General features: G+C 51.0%; 1 protein-coding gene across 1 annotated transcript in view; it reads left to right on the forward strand.

The window, feature by feature from the left end:
- Csmd2 (CUB and Sushi multiple domains 2) overlaps nt 1-18,324 on the forward strand; it is a 535,133-nt gene that overhangs the window by 101,575 nt on the left and 415,234 nt on the right. The window contains exon 3 of the mRNA XM_076862996.2: nt 2,595-2,707. Within this exon, the coding sequence (XP_076719111.2) occupies nt 2,595-2,707 (113 nt within the window). The remainder of the gene's footprint in view (nt 1-2,594; nt 2,708-18,324) is intronic.

Raw genomic sequence — 18,324 nt, forward strand, 5'->3', positions numbered from 1 at the left:
AAAAAAAAAAAAAAAAAAAAAGACTGCTGGCAGTCCCAGGCTTATATTTTAATGATTTAAGATCCAAAAATAAAAGACTTTAGGATCTATATATCATGTTCCACGGGAAGTCTCAAAAGGACCCTGCCTGGGTTGTACGCCCTCTTCTCTCTTATCTACGGTCCATAAAAATGAGGAATGGCGCGCCATGATGGATCCTTCCCCCAGCTCAGTGGCTGATGGGCAGGTGAGATCCTGATCAGAATCCCAAGCTGTGGACAGCTCCCTAGAAAAATGATGGACAGGTAGAAACAAAAGAAGTCTCCTGAACAGGTCAGACATAGAAAAGCCATTGCTGGCCTATGTATAGCCATATTCCTTGGTTTCAAAGTTCAGCCCATGGTGAGCTGGCTCCGTTGCTCTGGGCCCAGGGTGAGGCAGAACATTATGGTGGACAGAGAGCCGCTCAGCTCTTGGCAATCAGGAAGCAGAACCCTTGGTTTTGTTTTTGCAGTGCTGGGAATTGAACCCAGGGCTCCGTATCTACTAGGCAAGTGCTCGACTCCTGGGCTGTACCCTCAGCCCTCCAATCAGGTTCTTGACTTACTCTGCTGAAAAGAACTTCAGAACCCGTTGAAAGCAACGGCACAGACAAAGCTTTATTAGAAGGACAGTGGACAAAAGTATATACACTCCCAAGGCAGGGTGCAGACATCCCTCTGGTGTCAAAGAAGAGGAGACAGGTGTTGTCCTCAGGGTTGAGCCTCCTACTCTGGACGTGATTTTCCTGGGAAGAGAAGTGCAGGTTCCCAGGCAAGCTTTTGTGAAAATCAAATCCCATGTCAATCACTTAATGTTGGGGGTTTAGAATGTTTCTTCTTGGTTAAGCAGTCTAGCCATAAATCAGTTGTGGGCACGTTGTGGAGGTCTTTGAGTCTGGTGACATTTAAATTGATTGTGTTTTTGTTCCGACTGAGCTGGTACAAGCATACGTTGGATCTGATGTTCATGTAACCAAAGAGACAAGCATGGCTTGTCTCACAGATCCGGTCTCTTTTTCCCTCTCCCCGAGAGCCTTTCTATCTCATAGGAACACTGTAGCTATCCCAAGATTTTAAAAATAGGGGAAAAGGCAGACCTTGAATCCCACTCCCCACCAGTTCTGAGAGGGACGGGAGGAGGCAAGGTGAGCCTCAGAGAGAGGGTAAAGGACAGAGGTGCCCAGGAGACTGGCCGTTTCCTACCACCTGTGTGTGCACCGTCAGGTGGGTGCCATCGGGCATAGACCCCCAGTGGTGGACACATTCTTTCAATAAATATGTCCCCTAACATCCAGCTTTTAACCTTAGAGGAATCTTTAAAAGTGACCGTCTTATGCTCAAAGCATATCATCTTAGGTTCAACAATTCCTTTATTTTCACCCATTTATGTTTTTTTTTTCCTCATGTAAATTCCAGAAAGAAACTATAAACATTTTGATTTCAGAAGCACACATGGCAAAATCCCATTTGTATGGAATTATTTCCTTGAATATGATCCCATTATTGATCCTTCCATCTCTTTGCATGTCAGCTCTCAAGAATGACTATTTCTAGGTTATGGGTTTTTTGTTTTTTGTTTTTTTTTTTTTTCTTTTTCACCTAGTAAGCACTTATTTCTGTAAAAAGCCGTAGACATTCCTCTTAAGGAATAAACATAAAGTAGTATCCGCGTTCTGCTACTTAGAGTTGGATGTATTTTCCTAAATATGTGAACAGGTATTATCTACTGGCAGTTATCAATTATAAATTCATGGTGCATTCTACCCAGAGCCTCAAAGGACCTCAACGAGAAAGGAAGGGGACAGGAAAAGGAACCAGAGGAGGAGAAAAAGCAAAGAGAAACAAACCTGTCAGGCAGACCTGTGGCTTGGGGATTATCAGGCCATGGCTTCAGGGAAGTAACCCTTTTACACTTCTCTGTCAGCTGACTGCTGGTTTTCATCACCTCTGCTGAGAATCTCTTTGCCTTTGGATACCCTCTGTGTGCCTGGAGTTAGTCTTCTTTCCTATCCCTGCCTGTTTTAGTCAGCTTTCCGTTGCTATGATGAAATGCCCAAGATCGTCAATTTAAAAAGTGCAAAGGTTTGTTTTGGTTCACAGTGATGGAGGTTTCAGTCCACGGTCAGTCATTCCTGTTGATTTTGGGACTGTGGCGAGGCAGCACACCACGGCAGGGAGCAGGTGGTGGAACAAGCTGCTCTTCTTAGGGCACCTAGGAAGCAACAACAGAGGACCCAGAGGGATAGCTCAGTGCCAGAGCGCTTGCCTAGCCTGTGTGAGGGCCTGGGTTTGAGGCCCAGCACTGCAAAACTAAATATCAGCACCACCGCCCCACTGAGCTAACTCCTCTCCATTAGGTTCCACCTTCTAAAGGTCCCACGTCTCCCAGTGACACCGTAGGCTGACAGCCAAGCCCCCAACACAGGAGCCTTTGGGGGACATTTAGGACCCAAACTATGAGAGTCCCCATCCCTAGATCAGCACTGATATCCAGCAGGCGCCCAATAAGAGCGCCATGGATGTGCACCTTCCCACGGTGGCCCTTCTCTCTAATCGCACCTCTTTGTCTTTCAGGCTGACTGGCTTTCAGCTGCCAGCCACCATCGTCAGCATGGCCACCACCCTGTCCCTGCGTCTCATCAGCGACTATGCAGTCAGCGCCCAGGGCTTTCACGCCAGCTATGAAGGTAGGTGCCTGCTGCCGGGCCGCGGGAGCCGGAGAGGCCAGGTTCTGGCCATAGGGGAGCCACGCTGCGGTCCACGGGGCAGGGCTCTGCAGACTCAGAGCTGGGGCCTGTTCTCAGGAGGCTGGTTCTGCACCAGGAACTGAGTTACTGCCTTGATCCCTCCCCTGGAAACTGAGAATGGAAATCAGAGCTTGGCTGCAGGAGTTTATCCTAGGGGGCAGGGCGGGGGGGGGGGGGGGGGGGGGGCTACGGCCACTTCTTTGTCCCCTTTAACTGCGTTCTGTTGTGTTTTGTATTTTAAATTCTGTTTTCTGCTGGGCTCAATTGCATATGGTACCCCAGGTTGTTTTGGAAAATAAGAGCGAGAGATGCCCCAAGGTGGGGCCTAAAGGAAGGAAGTTAGGTCTTTGGGGGGTGTGTCCTTCCCAAATAACAGAAAGAAAAAAAAGCAGCTGGAAGGTCAATACAGTGATTGCAAAAAGTCAGTTTTACATCATTTCAAGAAAGAACCATCAATTTTTCCTTAATAGCATGGATTAGGGCTGTGGGGTTTGAGCTCTGCAGATGATTTCCACTTCTCTCACTCTGTTTAAATGTGGTGTTAGAATTCAAATTAACACTAATATCTTCAGATTATACACTATTATTATTATTAACTTTATTATGTTAGTTCAGAAGGTGGTACTTCTGGATCTCTGTCATTTCCCCGGGAAATTTACATCTCATTAATAGGTAATTAGGCTGCTCTTGGCTAAGACCCGCACTGCTGTTTTGTGTTGAGATCTTTAATAGGCATATTTTAAGACCGTTAATGATAATTAATAACAGTAATGACATAACACCCTAGTAAAGCATGCCAATTATTCTTTCCCTAGCCTTTGTTTAAAAACTTAAAAGAATAAGTGATGCTTTCTTGAATGAAGCTATAGCAATAAGGAAATACACACTAATTTTTGTCTTGGCCAGGAGTACGGCCCACAAAGACAAGCCTACCTCCTTGGCAAAAAACCTCCCCGAGTATTATGGGTATGGGAGAGGCAGTTTGATGCTTTAACCCGAGCAATTAAGGGCTCCTGAAAAGATCTCAGTTATTTTTAACTTAAGATTCCTGAGAAGGCTCCTAAGAAAGTTCCACATGCCTTTAATTGAGGGCTTCGGACATAACTCCACTCCACTTTAACTGATGGCTCCTGACAAAGACCTACCTGTTTTTAAAGTAAGTATGCCCAAGAATATCTGACCTCTTTTTAAAAAATGACCATTTCTTCCCCGAATCAACTCTGTGATCTTAGTCATCCTGGTTAGAGCTTCACCCTGGATTTAAACTAATTCTTTCCAAGTTTGAGCTACAAGTTCCTTACTAAGAGAGGCCTTTGTAGGAGACATTTGAGTCTTTCTGGCCATAGATCCTTTTTCCGTATGTTGGACCTGGGGACACGGGCTGTGTCTGGGGGTCAGGGAGGGGGACTGAGTCAGTGACACTAAAGGACATGCCTGCAGAGGCTCTGGGAGTGACTGATGTAGGGGTCCTAGCTGGGTCCTGGCTTCTCTTGGTGCCCTCATTTAGCAATCCTTGGGGATCGTTGCCTGAGGCCTTAGGAATCAATAAACTTAAATAAAATTTGAAATCTAGTGTCAGTTTCGCTAGTCTTACGACAAGTGTTTAACAGCCACATGTGGCTTGAGGCTACCCTATTGGCAGCACAGACACAGGACTTTTTCATCAGATTCACAAGGGGGGCCTGTCATGCATAGAGGTCACAGCACATCAGGGAGAGGTTACAGGCCAGCGGGTCCCTCCTCTGTCCTGCCTGGCACAGGTCAGGCAGCCAGCTCTGAGAGTGCTCAGCATTGCACAGGGGACCCTCAGGGCATTAGCACAGGCCTGTCCGACGCAGCCACATGATGGTGTCAGACCTCCAAGCCACTGGCACTGAGAAAGTACGGTGAGGATCGGGGAACCCTGGGCCAGTGTAGGCGGGTTGCTGTAGCTCTGGGTTTCCGTGCAGTCACCCACACGGGATTTCTGCACGCTTGTCAGGATGTGTAGCTGGCTGTCCTTGTGTACCACCTAGTCTGGTGGGTCACCCATAAGCCAAGGCTGTGGCTATCACCGAATCCTGTTGGTTCTGCTCAGGGATGAACCATGAGTCAACTTGTGCATCCAGAGAAAAAGTGATTTACACCTACTTTGGAGACTCCCAGGGTGGAGGAGCAAGGAGGGAGGAGGAGCAGGGCAGGCACCCACGTGACCTATACCCTGGGCTTGTTGGGTCCCGGGCCTTTCAACGAGAGATCTAAACTCCCTTCCTTGCACACGCTCGTTTCCTGGCCCTGTAACTGATTAATGAAGGCATGGTGGGCAGATGCCAACCTCTCTGGGCTTCCTGGGGTTGGGGGAGGGGGAGATCCCAAAGTCAACTGGAGCCAGTGGAGATTTTGCTGTCAGGGAAGGAGGCCGGCCCCTCCCTCCCTGGAGGAGACCACCCTTGACCCGGTGCTGGGTGGCAGGCCGGCAGGTGCCAGAGGAAGCTCCCCCGCCAGCCAGGGCTGCCCCCCAACAGGATGGCTCCCTCAGGTTCCCATTCACCATGTGGCGTGGCCGGCTCCATTTCAAAATGGCATCAGGGTGCGCCTCTCGGTGGCTGCCCTTGGCAGGCGGCCCTGAAGGTGCGCTATCAAAGCGGGTTTGATCCTCCGCCCTCATCTGGAGTGTGAGAGCAGATAAGGGACTGAGCGGCTGCTGGGGATTTGGGAGAAAGGTGAAGTCAGGTGAAGGGTGTCAGTTCCTGGCTGCCAGGGCTTCAAGGGAAAGATCAAAAGGCCAATAGTCAAACCCTGAGATGACAGGGGATGCTCGATTTGTAATCCCCGGGGGCAGGAGCGTGGGCCGCTGGGCGGGAGGGAAGGGGCTGGGCACTCCTGAAGCGCGGCCTGTAGGCCCAGGCACTTTACATACATTATCTCATCTAATCCCCAGACTGCGCCAGGGAGCTGGTCCTATCTCCATCTTACAGATGTCCCTCTGGCTTCAGGGCAGTTGTGTGGCCGCTCAAGGCGACTTGTTGACCAGGAATTTTAAATGTGGCTTTTCTTGTCCTGCTCTTTGATCCCTGCAAAAGTCCTTGAGTAAGGCAGAGGCCAGGGACTCCGTTTCACAGGCAGGTAGACTGGAGCTAAGCCAGAGGCAGGGAGGACGCAGAAACCCTGCAGTGTCCCTAGTAACTTCTAGGGCGACTTGAGAGAAAGAGCAGGACACCCAAAATTGGAATGGTTTTTGGTATAAGTATGTCCCAAACATTTTGTGGGCTGTACTTACACTAAAACATTGAATGTCTGTTTGAAATTCGAATTTAACAGAGCCTCTGTAGTTTTAATTTGTTCAATCTCACAACCTCCTTTTTAGGCCTGAGTCTGAAAATAGGTCTCAGGAACCCTCACACCCTGGGTCTTTCCATGTCCTGCCGTACACCAGCAGGGCTGTCTGCCCTTGAAGGTCGTGTGCATGCAGACATCTCTCGTTGCGCGCACACACAGGCACACTGACACAGGTCCACGGGCAAGTGGGATTATGCCATATGTGCAGCTCTGCAATCTAGTTAACGAGATCCATGTTCACAAAACTGGCCCTGGTTTGACCTTCCTAATGACCTTCCTAATGACGCTCAGTGAGGGAGGCACGGTGGTTTGAACATACCCCAGTTATTTAGCCAGTCCTCCTCTGTAGACATTCAGATGAAGAGCAGCCTTATACATACAACTTAAGCCCTCGTCTAATTATTTTCTTAAAATAAATTCTTGGGAGTGCAATTGCTGGGTCAAAGAGTTTGCAGATTTTACATTCTGATATATGATCCCAGAGTGTCTTTAGAAACGTCATGCCAACGCGGGCTTCCGGCCACCGTGCAGGAGCAGGCCCAGGCCGGCTCCCGCAACCTTGCCTGGGTTGTTTGTTGGTGAGCTTTAAATCAGTTTCATTGATTAAAATAGGTGGAAAAAAATGAAATCTATGTGTGGTTATAATTTGCATTTCTTTGATTATAGGTAAGGTGGAGCACCTGTCACCACTTACAGGCCATTTGTAGATCATTTTGTAAATTGCCTGTCCCAGTTTTTGCTCCCATTTCCATTGGGTGTTAGTGTTTTTCTTATCTTCTTCATAAGTAGTTTTTGTATATTAAGGATATTAAGGCGATGGGCTTCCTTTTGATGTGCAGCCGTTTTAATTTTTACGCCACTAATTTTAAATTCTAATTTTTAAAATTTTTCTCTTATGACATTTCCTTTCGGTGCCCTGCTTGCCAAGGTCTTTTTCTGTGCCAAGATCAGATAACTATTCCTTTAAATGTTCATCTTAGTCCCTTCATTTTGTTTTTTAATTTTTCCCTTTGAAGTCCTTCTGGGGTTCAGTTCCATCTGTCCTGGCCCCTGTGACACCCCTTTTGCTGTGTGTGTCATTTTGCCAGAGTGTGGTGAAGCCTGCGTCTTCCCCAATGGGACCCCCTGGCATCTGTCACCAAAGCCTCTAGACTAGCTGCTACCGGGGCATTGCCATTCCCACCCCAGCCCCCAGACTTCCCATCTGCCCCTCGCCCAGCCCTCAAAGGTCACAGGGAATTGTGTATGTCTGTTTCAGGCTGATCACCATGTAACCAAGAGTTATGAGCATCCCAGGATGTCCATCAGGCAAGGCTCTGGACAGGTTTTCAATGCCTAACCCTGGCTACACCTTTGCGTTTTAGCATCGTAAACCACATGCAGTCGCCCTGAACTCGTGGGAAGGAGAGCCCATCTGCAACTGCCGGGTCTCAGTCTGTTAGATCAGTTAAGTGGTCTAGACCTCAGAACAGGCATTTCTTTGTTTAGTGGAGTCCAACTGTGATCTTGGTAGCTCATCATCAACTGCAGGAGGCTTCCTTAAAATTCCAAACTATTCTTTTATAGAAAATGAGGGACCCTCGTTTTTGCAAACTGCTGAGTGACTGTAAGGGAAGAGGTGGTGAAGATCAAGGATTAAGATGGTGGCTCTGGGTTGAGATGCCTGTGAATCAAACCCCATCTTGTAAGACACTTGCTGTGTGACCCTGGGCCAGCATGTCATTTCTCAGAGCTTCTTTAAATAGGCCACTGTGCCTGTAAAATCAGGGTATGAACCATACAGGTGGAGTATCCCTAATCTGAAATTTGAAATACTCCAAAATCCAAAATTTTTCCAGTATCAATGTGATAGCCGATGAGGAAAATTCGATACCTGACTTCATGGGGTGGGGAGACACCATCAAATCTCAGATGCACCTAAAGTGTTGTATAAAATTACCTCCAGCCCGTGTGTCAAAGGTCCATAAACTTAAGTCAATTTTGTGTTTGGACTTGGGTCCCTTCTCCAAGATATCTCATTACGTATATGCCAATATTATAAAATCTAAAAAGATCCCAAATCGAAACACTTCTGGTGCCAAGCCTTTCCCATAAAAGACACTCGGCCTGTGGTTGGTTACTTCATGGAGCTGTCGTGAGGACTGAGGGAGAAAAGGCACAGATCACAGGACGTGCTCAGCACAGGACCTGGTGAATTGTCAGCACTTGATAAATGTCAGCTCATTAATTAAGTCACTCTCATCCTAACCCGACTTGACTGGGATTCTAACAGGAGATGGAAGAAATATGTCAACTCTACAGGTCACAATCACAGCTCCACCCCAGCTCCCCGGCCCCTGAGTTTGCATAAATGCTCAGTCCTGCTGTTCATGGTGAGTCTCCTCTTGCAGGAGGACCCTGGCTTCTTTGGGGAGGAGCAGAGTTGTCATTTGCAGGAGCTTCTTCCAGCCCCGCCTGGGCCCGTGTCCTCAGATAGGAAGCAGTGAGCGGCCCTGTCACCTGGCACAGGAGCTTAGGAGCTCAGGAACTTGGTGCTACCATGGTCTTGCTTTGTATCGGAGATGTTGGCCTTAGAGCTAAGGGTCTAAGCCCAGCAGTCCCTGTACATTGGGGGTCATGGGCTTGAAAGCTGTGACACCCCCCACCCCCCCCCCCCCCCGCCGCCCACACACACACCACATTTTCTACATAATTAACTCAGGGAGTTCACAGATGCCCTGCAGCACCCCTACCCCAAGATGAACCCCTAACCCATCCAAAAGTGAGCCCAGACTTTTGTCACTCATGCAGAGTTGTTGGAGATCTGTCACTCATGGAGCTACTGTTTATTGAGTGCCTACTGTGTGCACTCCTTGGGTTTCCATCTAAGTCCATTTCTGTAGTCACATGAGTGCCCTCCATCCTTCTCCATGTCCCCTCCCAGAGAGGACCAGGGAGGAAGAAGAGGTGCTCCGGAAAAACACCTCGGTGTGCTCTTCCACCAGAGGGAGGTCAACGGTGCCATTTCTGTATGGGGTGGGGCATGTCCTAGTGGGGTCCGATGCTGCAGTCTGGCTGGGCACAAAATAACTGAGCCGCCACACAGCCTTGTAGGTTCAAAACAGAAACTCCTTTATTCTCCACACTCCCGCCCCCCCATCGTGGGGCCTTCTCCCCGACACACCACACACCAACCGGAAATCCCTCCTCCGGAAATCCCTCCTCCTGCACTTCCCCAACCAATGGGAACTCTCCGGGAATCCCCGGCTGAACTCCAAAGTAGCAGGCGGAGTTGGGCTGCAGGGGTCTAATATACAATTGAATACACAGCTTAACATAACCATTATCATCTCAATGGCTTGCTGGTCACCTCTCAACCACTCCATTCTAGCAAAAATGTCATGCCTCATTCCCACTGGCTATGGCTCTCAGCAGTCCGACAGGTGCATCTGTGAGGGTGGGGCAGACCAACAGCTCCTTGTCTTGCTGAACCAGCAGACAGGCAGGTGAGGAGCAAGCACAGGGGCCCAGTGTGCTTCTGTGGCTCTTAGAGGGGGAGGTTGGGTTGAGGGGATCGTGCCTCTGCACACAGGGAAACCAGGGTCCAGAGATGGAACAGGGCCCAGCCATCGGAGCCATGGGCCATTCCTGAGGGTCCCGCAACCGTCTTTTTGAGTTACACTGGCTGGTTCTCCGCTCCTGTCCTCAGCCTCCTTCTGCAATAGTCCCCCAGTTCTAGGACGTCATGCAGACATCTCAACATGGGCTAATGGAAGCCATTTGATAACAGATGAATATACAGATATAGATACAGATTTCAGAATATACATAGGGATATTCTCAGTATGCAATGTGCACCATCCAGGCCGCCCGGAGCCAGAACAGCGGGGCTGCCGGAGCCTCCTCCGGGGTGGGGGCGCCCGACATCCATTTGCTCTGCCCGAGGACGGCATGTGCTTCTTGAGAGAACCTGCTCCATTTCCGCGGCTGCGCCCTGGGAGTTGGCGAGCATTCGTTTTAATCAGCACTGTGGAGTAGCAAATTAATACACAGAGAGGTGACATTTGAGACAAATTGGGCAGCACTTCTCAATAAGTGGGGAATCAGGATGATTTTCCTATCATGTCCTCAATAATCCCACAAATAGCCCGTCACGCACAGAGATGCTCCCCGCTTTGGGAAGCGGCATCAGCACAGCTCCAAGATGCTGTCATGCCAAGGGCTGGTGTCCGGACCCTCCTCATGCCATGTCAGATGGGTTGGTGGCACCTTCCTGCAGGGAAGGTGTTCCTCTGAATGGTCCTCTGCTCCTGTTCATTCACTCGTTCCTTCAGTGCTCCCTGAGCGCCTGCTGTGGCTGAGGGCAGGTAGGCTTTGGATAAGCAGTGGCCTCTCTGTCAAGGAGCCCTGGACCCAGGAGTGTCGGGGAAGGTGACAGCACTGTCACAGGGCTCAGGAAGATGTGGCTTCCAACCCTGGCTGTGCTTCCTACTAGCTGCGAGGACTCAGGCAAGTCTCTTGACCTCTCTGAACTGATTTTTTTTTTTTTTTTTTTTTTTTTTTGCAAATAATAATAACGCTCGCCCACGTCAGTGTGTTGAGATGAGGGTCGAAGGATTCCTGCATCCGTGGTGCCTGGCAGAGTTGCTATTCAGCCGTCACGCTTGGTCAGGTCTCTGGGGGTCAAGTTTGAGCTCTGCTGGTCCTACTGTGTGACCTTGGGCAAGGCACTGCACCTCTCAGACCCCTTCTATGGAAAACGGGAAAATTCCCTCTTCTTTCAAAGGAGTTGCAAGCACTCGTGGCAAACTACAGAGAGCATCTAGCATGACCTTTGGCACATAGTAGTCACCCAGTAAAAGGGAGCTGTTAGAATAGGGCATAGTGTGTTTTATGGGAGTGAAAAAATATCTCCTTCCCTTGTCAAAGGCTTTGGTCAGTCAAGCCTCCTGGTTCTCCAAGGGCCACACTGTTCCCTTACTTCTTGTTTCCTCTGACACTGTCAAACCTCAGTCAGGAGGGACCCTGCCATACAGCCAGGCTTTTTCCTCCTGCTCTGGATCCTCGTGAGTCTAGGACCTTGTGTGCCAGTTGGCACATGTGACCCCAGGAGGAGGCCCCATGAGTACGTGGCTTGGTGATGGGGTATGGGCTGGGTTTTAGTCCTCATCTCCTCTCTGCCTGGGCACACTTTTAATATACTCAACCTGCACAACTGTACATGGTGAGCTGGCCCCAGACCCTTTTCTCCAGCTATTCATTGTTCACAAAAGATTCATAGAAAATTACAGGCCAGGGTTTGAGGACCTTGAAGAGGTTCCACTGAAAACACTTTGTTTCCAGGATGGAGTCCGAGTTCTTTACCTGGCCATCAGAGCCCTATACGTGAGCCGCAGGTCCACCCCTTCCTCCTCCAGCCAGGTGCGCTTTGTCTGGTGCTTGGATACACCACATTCCGTCTTCTCACTCATCCTGAGCCCCACCCCCGAATTACTCTAATCTCTGCTCAAACTGAATGAGTCCCGGAGTCCCCTGTGCACAGTGGGGCCTGCAGTGTCCTCTCTCCCTGCCCTCCGTGTGACTCTCTCCAACACGTGCGTCCTGTCCCTCGCTTGTCTGCACACAGCCAACGTGCCCCACGGAGCACCCAGGTTAGATGGCGCGCAGGCTCTGGGGGAGAGCCGACGTGCAGCTCAGCCAGCTGGTCGCCAGAGTGGTTTTGAGCAAGTCACGTCACCTCCCCTGGCCTCCCTGTCACAGCAGGATAGTCACGATCATAAACCCTCCTGCAGGGGACTGTCATAGGGAAGAGATGAAGTATCACGTGTGAGGGCATAGAGCAAGCACTCCTGACGCAGAGGTCTGGCCGTTGTGATCACAGTCCACAGTGGTGCCTTGCCCAGGGTCTGGCATATAGTAGGTGCTCAGTGAAGACTGGTGAAAAAAGTGAATGAACACTCGATCATCGAGCCCACCGGAAAAGACCCAAACAAGAAAGGAGATTGGCTCAAGGTTCCAGGTCCCAGGTTCCATTGGCTCTAAGTTGTTTTATCTCAAGTAAGAAAGGAAAAAATACTTTCAATTACAGCATGACGTGCCCCCGCTTATGAGACGCATCCCAATTACAGAGGCATTAGGTACACGGAAGAGCTTGCCCCCTGGATCCCCCTAGAAACAGCAGCCGTGGAATTGCTGTGGGCTCAGTGTTCTGACCTCGCCCGTGGCCTCCTGACGGCTGGACTTGCTCCTTCTCAGCATTCAGGTGGAAGCTCTGGGCTGTGCGGTCACCTCTTAATTTATTCTCCTAGTTCCAAGTCTCATTACTTCTCAATTTTCTACATTGAACTCTATTTAACACCTATTAGCCCAGGTCTTGAGCTGAGAAATGTCCTTTTCATGGGAGACGGCAGGGTGCCCAGGCCGGACCCTCCCTCCCATGTCTCTATCCAGGCAAAAGACCACAGGACCCCAAATGTGGCTCCCTCGGGATGCTGCCAGCCGCCCCATGATGCTTCTCACCCCAGGTGGGGACTCGGGGGTGATCCTCCCTGTAGGAGACAACCAGCCTTCAGCCACTGCTCCTGCAGGGACTGGCCGGGCACATGGTGCACCCGTCTCCCTCCTGTGGACAGGAGTCAGGGGACCCCATCAGAGCTTTTTCCGCTGACCCAACCCTTGGAGGCTCAGGGGACACTTGCCTTTCCACCACTCTTCCTTGGGTGACAGCTGCCAGCCCAGGAGCCCAGCATCCACAGGGAGAGCAGGCGTCCTACAGAAGCACCACAGGGACCATTCGATCCACTCCTCCCACTAAGGGTCACTTGGGGGTGTGAGTCGCGTTTGGGGTCATGCCTCTGGCCCTTCCTTCATTGCTGTGGGTAGTGGAGGGTTGAACCCACCGACGTTTCATGTCATCAGCGGAGGGAGGTGTGCCGGCCGGGCGGGTGGAGAGCCTAGCTGGAGTCTTGTGGGGGACCCTCCGTCTCTGTCCTTCCCTCGCCGTCCCCTTGGTTGCCACTCAGCCCTGTGCCCTCACCCACGCTGCAGCCACCAGGTGCCCCGGGGCTCTGAGATGGAGGAACCCAGGAGCCTGGAGCCGGCCCCTGCCGAGCACCTCTGTCGTGCCCTGTGGTGCCAGGGGCGCAAGACACCCACACTCCAGCTCCGGGGCAAGGCTTCGCCGCCCCCATTTACAGTAAGGACGGGAGGCCCAGAGAGGCTGGTTGGTTACCAGCCATGTGTTAGGACTGGCCCAGACCCGCGAGGGAGGCTTGTGAGGAAGGGGGCCGAGAAATGACCGCTCAGGCCCGTTCCAGTCTCAGGGCCTGCCCCCTGCGGGCCACGTGGCCTGGGGGCCCCAGAGCTCTCCCCCCACCCCCACCCATCTCTGCCTGAACACCCCCCTTCTCCAGAGGCCTTTCCTGCCACACCCTGCCCCGTGGTTCCCTGTCACCCTTGGATGATAGGACGATTTGTCCCTTTGCCTGTCCGCCTCTCCCCGGCCTGGACCTGAGCTTCCTGACTCCATCTTTGGTGCCTTGTTATCTAGGTCCTGCTGCGCCCACAGGTCCTAGAAGAGGTCGGGCACATGCTAGTAGCTCAGTAAATATTTGTTGATTGAGTGAAATCAAAGGCCAGAAGAGGCCTAAGGATTGGAGCAACTGAGAGAAACCCGCAGGGCAGAGAGGGGACAGGGAGGGGACAGAGAGGGGACAGAGCGGAGCTGACTGCTCCAGGCCCAGGCTGGGAGGGGGACCTTGTTCGCAGAGCTGGGCCGTTGCCCAATTTCCTGGTCAGGGAGGTGACACCGTGAGATGTGTGCTTTAGAGACAGCGAGGACGGAGAGGCCCGGCTGGAGGTGAGGGGCTCGGGGACGCCGCCATGCCGGGACTGGGGATGTGAGCCTGGACCCGGCCAGCATGGAGACAGCGCCTTACTCCCCAGTGCTCCGTGCATGCGCCTCTGAGCCGCGGGGGCAGAGGAACGTGTGGGGAGCCCCTCGGCTGTCACAGCTGCTAAATAAAAATGTTGGTGACATTCTTGCCTGTTCTGCACACTTCTGACATGACTGTAACTGAGTCACCAAGCTCATGGTGACAGTCCTGATGAATCGGTGAGTGTTCCGGTGCTGGGGTCTCTGATTAGAGGAGATGGGGCTGAAGTTATGCAGAGCAGGGCAGAAGAGCCAGTGTGCGGGGCGGGATGACTGTACCCATGACAAGAGGGCTGGCATTGCTTCACCTGTCGCCGGGAGCTGGGCGCTCTTCCAAGTGCCTCACATTTTAACATTTGATCCTTACAGCAATCCTGTGAGGTAGACACTGCTATGATTCCCATTGCACAGAGGAGCCCAGAAAGGTTAAGTAACTTGCTTGAAGTCACACAGCTAGTAAGGGGTTGGTAGAACCTGGGTTTGAACCCAAGCAGATTGACTTAAGGCTGTAAAAAGGCATGTAAGAATTGCACATAATCGGGACTACTGGATCAAAATAAAATACCCCTTTATGACAGGGAAACGATGCCAAGCTTTGTATTTTAAAGAACCTAACAAAGGAACAGATGTCATCAGACAATATTCAAATGTGGATGTTTTTACAACAAAACAACAAAAAAATAAAACTGGTGTCAAATAATATTATACCAAATACGGAGGCAAAGGATTAATGTCTGCAGTTTCTAAAGAGCCCATCCAAAATGATAGGAAGCTGCGCACACGGGAGGCCGTTGCTCTCCCTGGCTATGGGAGCCCCTGAGTCCGGGCAGCACGCGGCACTTGAACCGCATTAAATTAGCTCCACGACTTGAGAGGGTGAGACGGGGCTGGAGTGGGCGCCCAGAGACGGACACCTCCACGCATCGCCGCTGGTGAGGTAAACGAGTCCCTGGAGAATCCAAGTTGACAACATCTATCAGGAGTCATAAAATGCTCCTGTCGCTGACCCAGTAATTCCCCTCCTGGGAATGTTTCCTCTAGAAATAATTCAGCAGCCCAAGAAAGTTATATGCATGAAAATGTTGATTTCAGCATTATTTATAATGATGAAAAATTGGAAACTGTAAAAATGTCCAACAATCGGGGAATGGCTAGGAAAATTATGGTAGATCTACCTAATGGATTTATGCAGCCATTTAAAATTATAATAGCATTATTTAGTAATACAGAAAGATGTGTGTGATATTATTTTCAGCAAAAATAAAGCAGAATGCAAAAATTGTTGCTTCCTATTTATTGCACCATGTTAAGTAGGTCTCCTATGGACAGGGACAGGGTGGAAATAAAAAGGGAGACAATTGGCATGGGAGAGCAGTGAGCTTGTGGGTGATTTTTTTTTTTTTTTTTAAGATTTCTTCTTTATGGCTGCTCTAGTGTTGTTTGTGTGACTAATATCAAATGGGAGAAAAGCCAAAATCAGAGTGAACCAAAATGAAAATCAACTGCAATGAACTCCTAATTTGTGCAAAAATGACATAGAGGTTTCAGTTGGCTATGCACAGAACACCAGCCAAATGTCACATGGTTCTATTAATGGAAGTATAGATTCCATATCTTGGAGGGGATGCATTCAGGGGAAGGAAACTTGCATAATAATGCACTGATCGGGAAGCAAGATATTTTTGAGGGTCGTGCACTGCATCTGCAATACAAGACCCAAAGCAGAGTAACTACCTGAGAGGAATGAAAGAGAAAAGTAATGACCACACAAAGAACAGCTCAAGAAAAGATGAGTGACATGAGGGTTTGTCACAGAGATGATGAGTAAGTGTTCACTGTGGGCTGTTCTAGTTAGCAGAACAAGGTCCAGTGCAAAGATAGACAAAATGTAAATAAGAAGAAGTGGTTTTACATAGCTTCAATTACCCTAAATGGGAGCAGGCTGTATTGTGAGATAATGAGTTCCCCATCTCTGGAGGTGATCAAGCAGAGGTCTGATTGACCCAGACCTGCCAGGGATGCAGTGGGCGTATTTCTCCAGCTGGTATACATCCTGAATTTCACTGAAGTCAACACTCTGTTGATTTTAAGATGTATGCCATTATTTTTTGCACCATTAAGAAAGGAAAAACTCTGCCAATTCAATGTAAGACTCCTCCTGACTTGGGAGATGCTTAAATATGGAAAAAAAAATATCAATGAAATATCATGTAGCCATGGAGGGCATGGGGTATGGTGGGAATGCCCAAATCTGCAGGGTAAACATGGTCACCTTCCAATCTTGTCAGAAAACCACACACACACACACACACACAAAAAAAAAAAAAAAAAAAACACAAATGTATGTAATATTTCTTACAGAAATAATTTAATGATTTATTATTTAATTTACATATTCTTTTAAAATATTAAAAATTTAAATTAATTTAAAGTTATTTACATAGAAATTAAATCGGGAGCAAATATATATTTTAACTAAATATAATTTCAGATACAAAATCTACATGGAATTATGTAAATAAATATGTGAGAGAGAGAGATGCAGTGGCACCTGTTAAAATACGGAGGAGAGTGTCGAGCTGCCTCTGCAGGGCTGTGGGTTATGTGCGAGCCCTCGGACCCCGGACCTGGACCCGGGGTGTGCACAGTTCTTCTGCACAGAGCCTGGTGGGGGCCGTGGCTGCGCTGGCTGGGGGGGCCCTGGATGACAAACCTCAGAGTCGCTCCCTGGACGGGCCCGGGACACCGTCACACCGCTCTGAGTCAGCAGCTCCCTCCACCAGCTCCGTGGACTCGGATTCCAAAGCACTTCCTAAGCTCTGGCCGGGACTCAGCAACAAGAAGCCCAGGGTGACCGGCAATGGCCGACCCCCCCTGCTGTCCTGCATCCCAGCAGGCTCTGGAACCTCTGTCCCCCTTACTGATCCAGGAGGCTGCAGGGGCCAGAGGAGGCGTGGGCAGGTGGCCCCCCGCACAAGCAGCCTAGATCCCCTCACCTACCCGGCGCCCGCACCCAGACACCAGGACAGGCTTGCACTGGGGGTTTATGGTGCTGGTGTTCATCCGCCACTCCCGGTGTGTCACCTGGGGAATGCTTGTGATGGCTCAGAGCCTCGTCTCTGGGCCTGGAAGTGGGCACTTGCCACCGCCATGCCCAGTGAGGCTGAGTGTGCCTCCCCCTCCGAGGGCTCTTCGGGCCCTGGGACCCCACGAAGCGCTCCCCGAAAGCTCCCACCTCCATCTCAAATAGAGGGGAGCTGGGCCCGTGCTCCTGCTGGGCAGGGTGTGGAAGGCGGTGACTCCTGCGGCCCACCCTCCAGAGCCCCGGAGGAGCCCCGTCCCCAGGCTGCGCTGCGCCCAGCTGCCTCGGAGCACAGCGCCGACCCACGGAGAGGCGCACGTGGCTGGCTGGCTTCTGGCTGCGGCTTCCCGGGACACAGAGTCTTTCTTGGCTCCTCATTCTGCCCAGTCGAGCACAGGCAGGAGAGGATGTCCCCAACACTGTGAAGGTTGTGACAACCTAGTTTCTTTGTCAATCTACCTGTCGTCCATCCATCCACCCATCATCTGTCACCGGGCCAGCCCAGCCAGCCAGCCCCGAGCCTCCATCACTGACTGTGAGCAAGGCCTGGAAACCCAGGTCAGTGAGAGCCGCCCTTTGCCCTTGAACCCTCAGGGTCTAGTCCGGGAGGGAGATAAGAAGTCAAATAGCTGGACACAGTGGATAACTACTGGAGGGACCAGGGCTTGGGCACCCTGGTCTCTTGGTCACTCACTGGGAGATGGGGACTCCCACACCCCACCTACTGGGAGTCCCGGGGGCTCTGAGTCAGGGCACCCCAACCCCCAAGGGGAGAGATTCTCTGTGTATCGGGGGGACAGAGATGCAGCAGGGGCTGGGGCAGAGGGAGGAGTGAAGGGAGAGTCACTCCCAGAGAGGGGATGTGGCTTTTGCTCTGAGTGTGAGGGGCCCTGTGACTCAGCTGCTGTGTTGAGGATGTGCCCAGGGAGACAGAGGCCAGACGAGGAGGTTGGTGGGTGTGGGAAGCGGACAGATTCCAGGGCGAGTTTGAAGGTGGAGCCGGCAGAACAGCTCACAGATGGAATGGGGTGTCAGAAGTCAGTGGTGGCCCTAAGGGCCTTGTCCCCGGCACTTGGCAGTATGCGGCCTCCATTGACAACAATGGAGCCGTCCACGGGTGGGGCAGCCCCGGGGGCAGAGACAGGTGTGCAGAGTGGACAGTATTAGCACAGGAGGAACTGGCAGGTAGGCATGTTGGAGGGAGGGGACCTGTCCATCACACGAGCCCGGGTGTCCGCAGCAGGT

The sequence above is a fragment of the Callospermophilus lateralis genome, chromosome 7 (assembly GCF_048772815.1).
Source record: "Callospermophilus lateralis isolate mCalLat2 chromosome 7, mCalLat2.hap1, whole genome shotgun sequence".
Classification (NCBI taxonomy): domain Eukaryota; kingdom Metazoa; phylum Chordata; class Mammalia; order Rodentia; family Sciuridae; genus Callospermophilus; species Callospermophilus lateralis.